Source organism: Spermophilus citellus, assembly GCF_964194105.1.
Source record: "Spermophilus citellus genome assembly, chromosome: 18".
NCBI lineage: Eukaryota > Metazoa > Chordata > Mammalia > Rodentia > Sciuridae > Spermophilus > Spermophilus citellus.
In genome coordinates, this window is record NC_138200.1 from 13,723,370 (window position 1) to 13,731,878 (window position 8,509).

Below are 8,509 nucleotides of genomic sequence, written 5' to 3' on the forward strand. Positions count from 1 at the left end.
CTTTGGAATCCCCCAAAATACTGGAATGCAGAAGAGGCAAGTTGTCCCTCTCCTCTCTGAGAGGAGCCACTCTCTTCCTTGAGAGTGTCCCCTTTCCCTTTACCTGTCCCTTCAATAAACTCCTTCATGTTATTCTGAGCCACATATCTGAAATCTTTCTGAATTGATCACAAGAACTGGGTTTGAAGGGGGGTTCTTCACAAGGCCTTGGTTTCTTGAAAGGCCCCGGCTCTGTAACATTTACTCATCTGTGCATGAACACACACCTACTCATGGCTGTACACAAATCCAAAATTCTGGCCTTCCCTGAAAGAGTTCATCTCCCTCACACACATCATTGAGAGGCCTGATTCTAGTTCCCCAGATGGACTCTGAGTCCGCCACAATGGCCTTCTCTGACAGACACACAGATGATGACCGCTGGTTTTCAAGTTCTGCATAATTAGGCGGGAGTGTAGACAAATATGTTGTTTTATTCAGGGAAGTGATAATATTTTAAAATCTCCTCCAAAGACTGGGCACAGATGTTCAAGCATTTGCTAGGCACTTCTGTTCTGTGTTCTGTGTTCACATAGTGACTTAAACTTACTAAGCCTCAGCTGTGTCACCTTTAAAATGGGCATGAACACTGTTCCCTTTCACATGGGCTTTTGAGTATTAAGCTGGGAGATCGTTTGATGCTTTTAGCACAGAGCTGACAAAGAATGCTTGCTCGAAATAATAGCTTTTGTTGTTGTTGTTATTATTATTATTATTATTATTATTATTATTATTATTATTATTACTATTACTATTACAACTGCTACTACCACCACTGCATAGTGTGAGGTTTCCCTGCTCTCAGGGCCCAATGTCTGGCAAAGGCAGTCTGCTGGTCTGTTCTGACTCTTCTCCCTCTTCTATCCAATTTGCCTCTTACTTCCACTCTCCCTTCCCCTTAACCCTGCCTCCCCCTTGCCTGGGCCCCAGCTCAGCGGGCCAGGAAGCTCATGGTGTAGGTCCTCGGGATGGTGGCAAAACCCACGTGTTTAGGAGACACGTCTATGTCCTGGGGCGCCTGTGGGGACTTGAAGCAGAAGTTCTGCAAGATGGTGGTGAGGAAGAGAAAGAGCTCCATTCTAGCCAGGCCTTCTCCAAAACAGTACCGCTTTCCTGAAGAGGAGAGGAGGGAGGGGCCGAGGTGAAGCCAGCTCTCTGCAGCCACACCAAGTCCCAGATCCCTGTGGCATTCTCCCAGGGAGTAGGGGCTGCAGCACTGGGACCCGAGAGACCTTCAGGAAGGGCTCTAATCCTCTCTGAGCCTCCATTTCCCTGGCACATGAGGTGGGGTGATCCATGCCAGCCTGTAGCACTGGGAAGTTTAAGTGCCCCTTCCCCCCAAATACATTCTCAAATATGGCTGTATGCTGTCATCCTCTAAGAATATGAAGATGTTGCTGTGTGTCCTTAAAAGGATTTCTGACTCACTCTGATCCTTCATCATCCCCATCTCTAAATGAGATTTGGTCATCCCTTCCCTTTTTCCTGGGTGCAGATATATGGGTCTTGGTTGTTATGGGAGTTGCGGCTGGTAGGCTCCAGGGTAGATTTCAAGAGGGACTTTAGAGCTGGAGAAAGATGCTAGGCTACACTTAGAGAGGGAAGCTGGGATGAGCTTCCCCTGGTGGTGTGAGCCGTGGCCTGGCAGCAGGCAGTGGTCTCTTACCAATGGAAAAAGGCACAAATGCGTCACTCTTCTTAAACTGCCCCTTGTCATCCAGGAAGCGCTGGGGGTTGAAATCTTCAGGGTTGGAGAAGAACTTGGTGTCTCTCAGCACAGAGCCCAGCATAGGGAATACTTCTGTGCCCTGAAGAAGGGGGGAGGAGGGGTGGATAAGATGGGGTAGAAGAAGAGAGTGTTGAAAGTTCACAGACACCGAAAAGAGAGTTAGGGTGCCCCACTGGAAGAGAAATGGGAGGCGTGGGAACAGGGCTCTTCTGAGAGAGAAGCTTTGGGGGGTATGAAGTTAATGCCTGTGAGACAGGAAGTATGGGGGAGTTGGGGTTTCACCCTCTGAAGCAGCAAAGCTAAAGGACACAGGGTCTTTGTCTCCTGGGACAGGATGTTGGGGGATATGGGTTCATCTTTCTCAAGGCTGGAGGTTGGGGGAATTGGGGGAAATATGGGATTTGTGTCCCTCAAGGCAGGATGTGTGGGGGACATGAGGTTCCTGTCCTGAAGGCAGGAGGTCTAGGGAAATGAGATTTGTGTCTTTTGAGACAGCGAAGTTGGGAGACATAGGGTTGATTCTCCTGAGACAGAAAGACTGGGGCTACTGGAGACACAGGAGTCTCTGAATGGCAAGACTCAAGGCACACAGCAGTTGCATGATTCTTTGATGGAGGGTGTGGGATAGGGACTGGAAATCTATTGATGGGGATGGGGTGCTAGGGTCCCAGGGAGTGGCTCAGAGGTCAGCACCTTGGGGAGGAAAAAGCCCCGAAATTTGGTGTCCTTGATGACCCTGCGAGACACGCCCATGGGAATCATGTCTCCAAATCTTTGGATCTCGTGGATCACGGCCTCTGTGTAGGGCATCTTGGCGCGGTCCTCAAACTTGGGCTGCCGGTTCCTGCCAATCACCCGGTCAATCTCCTCATGGAGTTTGGCTGAGGCAAAAGGAAGGTGTTTAGGTACCTAGTGGCTGAAGAACAGGCACGACAATCCAAACATGTAAACCTGGGTGAATGGCAAGCATCTATGTCTGACACCCCCTTAGACCATTCAGAACAGCCAATGGCCACACACGTTGTAGCAGCAGGGTCTTGTTAACTTGATTGTACCAGATGGGAGCCGCAAGTCAGGGGTCCCAGGGAGTGCCTGGGGAGCGGGCAGTGGGACGTAGTGGGCTTAGCAGAGGAGCAATTTTCTAACTGGTTCACACACTTCCAATATTTTCATGGCTACTTGGCTGATGCCTACCCACTGAATATCCCTCACCCCTGGCCAAGGACCTGAGAGAGGTGGAGTCACTGGAGCTGGCTCAGAGGAGTTCCAAGGGTCTATGGCCTCCACTCCCCTGTCCCTGCAGCCTTACCCTCCACCTCTGGGTGCTTCATGAGCATCAGGATGCCGTAGCGCAGGGTCGTGCTCACGGTCTCGGTGCCAGCAAAGAAGAGGTTCAGTGTGGTCAGCACCAAGTTCTTCAAGAAGAACTCTGTGTTGGGGTTATTTTTCTCCTGAAAGGAGAGAGGCCTTCAGGCCAAGTCCCAAAGTCTTCCCTTTGGGGCCTTCTGAGATTTCTCCTTGGACCATCTTTCTTAGGTCCAGACCTAAGGTGAGAGGAGGGGGCTAGATTTGCCGGGCTCTGCCCAGGTTTCAGGCTTTTGAGTAAAATTCCGGCTTTGTCCAAAATGCTCTTCTCATGTGCTTTGCCCTGATGGCTATCTATTCTTTAGTGACAAGGCCAGTTGTCACTTTTTCAATTATACGGTATTCAGAAAGACAGGGATGGAGAGAGACTGAGAAAGATGGGCAGAGATGTCAACATGGAGTGATTCAGGAGCATTAGAGATAGTTTTTCTGAAACAAAGAATTTTAAGCAACAGCATCTGTTCCCCCAAACATCGTGAAGTCTTTGGAGGATCTCCTTCCTAATTCTTTGAACATCAGACTCCATAAATCCCTATCTCCTTGATGCATGCAGTTGGAGGTGAGATCTTTCAACGTCACATAGTAAAGCCAGGTCACCTGTCCACATGAGTGTGACTGATGACCAGGGTATAAAACATCAGACAGTTTGGTGGCTGAAAGCACCAGCCAGAGTCAGAGAGATACTATTTTGAGCTAGGGTCTACTGTTTCCTTGCTGTGTGACCTTAGACAAGTTACTTATACTCTCTGGGCCGAAGTCTCTTCATTTGTAAAATTGGTGTCATAATAAAACATTGTACAAGAGCTATTGTAGATGCTAAGTAAGCACTTAAAATAGTGCCTGGCTCATGGCAGCACTGTAGAGTTAGTTGTATGCACACGTTACTCTGTGCTTACAAGGGCTTGGCAGATGAAATAGTGGTGTTTATTGTGATTGGGACCATGAGGATTATGCAAAGGGAGGCTAATTTGGGCCTCTGTTCTTCCACCCTCCCTGGCCTGATTTCCCCCTTCCTGGCTTTGGACCTCCCCACCCTGGCTGCTGGCTGCACCTCCTGCATGCGGATGAGAAAGGAGTCGATGAAGTCCCGCGGGGAGTTGGGGTCCAGAGTGCGCTGGTTCTGCTCCACCTTCCTGGCCACGAAGTCCTCAAGGCCCTGCAGCTCCTTAAAGGCCTGTTGCTGAGGTCCTGGCAGATGCTTCATCACCGAGTAGAACATCTCATAGAGCTGGCGGTTGCGGAAAGAGAAAGCAAAGACCAGACAGCTGTCAGTGCGCAGCACCCAGTGGGAGTAGGACCTGTCTCCAGGTGAGAAAAGCACGGGTTCAGGGCAGCTATCCAGGTGTTCAGTGTTTGGGTGGGGCTGGAAGGCAGCATAAAGTGTTCCTGTGGGTTAAGTAGGAGGGCAACTGTCTAAGAATTTAGGGGAGATGATTGGAGCATACATGTAGGTTGCAGATATTCAGGTGAGGTTGGGTTGGGAGACATTTTTGTTGAGATTTTTATGGGGGGCACCTATTAGGTGTTTGGCATTTAGTAACCTCAGCTGGAGACAGCTGTGCATATACTTACTGGAGTGGGAGCTTCTGACCAGGTTTTCCGACATTAAAGTAATGCTGCTGTTCAGGTGGCAAAGTGAGGGGGATGACTGTTCCCTGTTTAGGTATCCAATGGGCTGCACAGAGGGACCCCTTTAGGTGTGTGAGTGAGTTGTGTCGGAGGATGCTTATTTGGGTGTTTAGGGAACATTCAGTGCCCAATATTTGGAGTCTTGGTTGTGGTGCCTGACTCAAGTGTTCAGGTAATTCAGTGGGCAGAGTAGGGAGCACCTGTGGACTGGCTTGGGACACCTTGGTAGAAGTGAAACGGTGTTGGTGGCCTGGATTTTGCAGCACCAGGTATTCAGGCACCCAGGAGGGAACTGAAGTGGTCATTTGTCCAGGTATTAAAATATTCAGAAAGGTCGGGTAGGGAGCCTCTGCTAGAGATGAAGGCAAATTGGGCTGGGAACATCTCAGCTGATTGAAGGCATTTGTGATTCCTGCAGGCTCTGTTTGGGGACATCTGTTGAGGTATACAGGTATTCTTGGAAACCATATATTGGACACTTGTCACTTGTTCTGAATTTTAATGCAGCTGTTCAGTTATCCAATATTGGGGGCTGGTTTTTATCAATGGAGGGGGATGGCAGTTTGGGACACCGGTTGCCCTGTGGGGGTAGGGGTGTGGCAGTTGGCCACTGTGGTGGCAGGGGTGGTGCCAAGCTGGAACAAGTTACCTGCCCAGTGGAGGTAGCTGTGAACTGGAAGCTTCCCAGCATCATGCGCAACAGTGACAGGAACTCTTTGTCCTCATAGTCAAAGCGGTCACCAAAGACAATGGAGCTAATGACATTGGAGACTGTTCGGCTCAGGTAGAAAGTAGGATCTATGAAGGCGCCTGGGGTGGGGAGAAGGTGGGAGTGATAGACTGGGATTGGAATAGAGCCAAGGGGGCTGTCTTAGGCCAGTCCCAGAATCTGAGCCAAGGACATTCCCAGCTCCATGCCACAGACTGCGGCCACACACACCCTTTCCCCACCTAAGACCCCATCCCGCAACACAATGCGGGGGATTTCCTTTTCCTTCCGGCCTGCTCTGGGGCTCTGGGCTCACCGCAGGTGTCGCGGAACGCCTGGATGAGGAAGCCCGCCTCCTCCTGGATGCGCTCCTCGATCCCGCGCTTGCCCACTCCGAAGTCCCGCAGGGTGGTGATGGAGAAGCGCCTCAGCTGCTTGGCGCGCTCCCCGTTGCTGAATGCTACGCCTAGAGGTGAGTGCAGTGGCGGGAAGTCACCAACAAGGGAGGGGGCCAGCGGGCCACAGAGCACCCCTAAGAATGTGCCCAAAAGGTAGAGGGTTGCACAGGGAGGCAGGGAGCAGGGGACCATAGGCGCTGAGCTGGGCGCTGCACAAAAAGACACGCAGGGATCCAAACTTGGAAGGAGAAAAATCTGGAGAAAAGAAAAGTGGATAAGACAGATGCAGAAAATGGGGATACAGAGATACGAGGGACAGAGGGACAGAGTGAGATTGAGGAAATATAAAGTGTGAAGGCTTCTCAATTGGAAGAGACAAAACACAGGGAGAGAAGAGAAGAGGTCTGGAGAGAGGAGAGACTCTCAGCAGAGGGTGGAGATGGGGATTTTGAAGAGTCACTGTGAGGTTGTGACTGATGAAGAAGAAGGGGGGAGGGAAGGAGAGAAAGAGTCATGGGGAGCACAGAAGCTGAGGTGACAAAATCCAGGAGCCAAGAGATGGATCCATCCAGGGAAAGAAGAGAACAGGGCGACAGGTAGAGAGAAGCAGGGACAGACTGGGACATGGGAGGTTTAAGACAGGCCACAGTCCAACACAGGGAGAGGAACAGTGAACAGGGACGCAGAGAAGACCAGACAGGGCTCTGCACGACCTCAAGGGCAGCTGACTTGGGGCAGGCTGGGGAAACTGAGGCCACCAGGTGCTGTCCCACTTACCGTAGCCTTTGAAGAGCCAGTCAAAGGTGGCATTCTCCCCTCGACCGCTGAACTCCTCAGCCTGATCCACCAGCGCCTCCTTCACTGCATCATAGCCACAGAGCACCACGACCCGGCGAGTCCCCAGGTGGACGGTGAACACGGGGCCATAGCGCTTGCTCAGCTGATGGGGGACGATGGGAGTGGTTAGAGGGCTCCTTCCCTGAATTGGTTCAGTTCCCTCCATGTCAGAGATTGGGATGTCTTTTCCCCAGTGTCTGACACTCAGATGATCTCCAGGTCTGTCTTTCCTGGCTAGGTCCTGGCTTCCCAACACTCAGAATTCTCCTGTCCTAGGACTCCAGCTCCTCAGGTTCAACCCTCTGCCAAAAAGCCCTGATGAAACTGGGAAGTCCCTGCACCCACCCCATTTCACCCATCTCCCTGGAAGGTGGCACCTTCATGAGGCAGTTGTACATCTGCTCTGTGTCCAGCTGCAGGTAATTCCCGATGAAGGGCAGTGGAGTGGGCCCGGGAGGCAGCTTCCCCCCGAGCTTCCTCTGTCTCCAGACAGACATCAACACCATTACACTCAGGCAGGCCAGCAAAGCCACCAGCAGCAGCCCTGAGGCCAGCATGGTGGCAGAGAGTAGGACAAACAGGTAGTGATGGCTGGGATGGTTTACCTTTATAGGGCTGGGATCAAAGTCTGGCCTTTGGTCCCGGTTACATAATTGTCTCTTGTCTCCTTCCAACTGCACCCTCCACCATGCACAGACTTAGTTTGGAACACAGCCAGCAAGGAAGGAGGAGGGGGCAGATTAGCAAGGTAGACTTCTGGACTGGATTCCTAACACCTGAGGAGGTTTGCAGACGTGTGGGGTCAGTAGATAAATTTGAGAATTGAACACTCTGGGATATTTGCATATCAGAGCTTCTGAGCTTCGGGTGTGGGGTTGCAGAGTTACAAGGGTCCTATAGGTGCAAATTTCAAGGTCTCAGAAGGAAAGGATCTTCTTATTCCAGTGAAATCGTCTGGATTTCACTGGAGTAAGACAAGATGTGTGGCTGTGGATTTGGAGGTATTTTGGTGAGGAGGGACATAGATTTAAGGGTTCTAGATGTGCGTGGCTTGGAGTGAGAAGGCCCCAGAGCTTGGAGTGGAGTTCCTGAGAGGAAATTCCCACAGGATTCTTGAGTGAGCACTTGAGCCCAGTTGTTGACCTGATGGCTGTGTGTGTGTGTGTCTGTCTGTCTGTCTGTCCGTCTCTCTCATTGGTTCTTTCTAGTTATCCATAACATTAGGATTCATTTTACATAGTTATACAAACATGGAATATAATTTGCTCTAGTTCAGTCCCCAATCCTTCCTCTTTCCATCTCCATTCCCCTCTCCAACTGTTCCCTTCCCTTTACTCTACTAATCTTTCTGTATTTACTTATAGATTTTTTAATTAGTGTCTTATGAATGTACATGATGGTGAGATTCACTGTGGTATATTCATGTGTGTACATAATAACTAGGAATGGAACCACCATATGACCCTGTTATCCCACTCCTTAGTATATATCCAAAAGATTTAATATCACCATACTACCATGACTCAGCCACATTAATGTTGATAGTAGCAAAATTCACAATGGCCAAGCTATGGAAACAACCTAGGTGCCCTTCAATAGATGAATGCACAAAGAAAATGTGGTACATATACACAATGGATTATTACTCAGCCATAAAGAATGACTTTATGGCACTTGCTGGATAGAACTGGAGACTATCATGCTAAGTGAAATAAGCCACTCTCCAAAATTCAAAGGTAGGATGTTTTCTCTGCTGAAGCTCATCCAGTATAGTGGGGCAAGGGGATAAAAAAGGTAGAAGAA

The 8,509-nt window shown here is 50.1% G+C and overlaps 1 protein-coding gene across 2 annotated transcripts; it reads right to left on the reverse strand.

Annotated features, from left to right (window-relative positions):
• Nucleotides 1–970: 970 nt before the first annotated feature.
• LOC308638428 (cytochrome P450 2A13) lies at nt 971–7,263 on the reverse strand (the record flags this gene model as incomplete). Of its 2 annotated transcripts, XM_081275867.1 has the most annotated exons (9): nt 971–1,152; nt 1,706–1,847; nt 2,462–2,649; nt 3,078–3,219; nt 4,185–4,361; nt 5,412–5,572; nt 5,788–5,937; nt 6,647–6,809; nt 7,084–7,263. In XM_081275867.1, 9 exons carry the CDS (start codon nt 7,261–7,263, stop codon nt 971–973), a joined length of 1,485 nt encoding a protein of 494 aa, XP_081131993.1. The 2 variants fall into 2 exon arrangements, with proteins under 2 accessions (XP_081131993.1, XP_081131994.1); XM_081275868.1 differs by lacking the exon at nt 6,647–6,809 and having other exon boundaries at nt 7,062–7,263.
• Between the last annotated feature and the right edge of the window lie 1,246 nt (nt 7,264–8,509).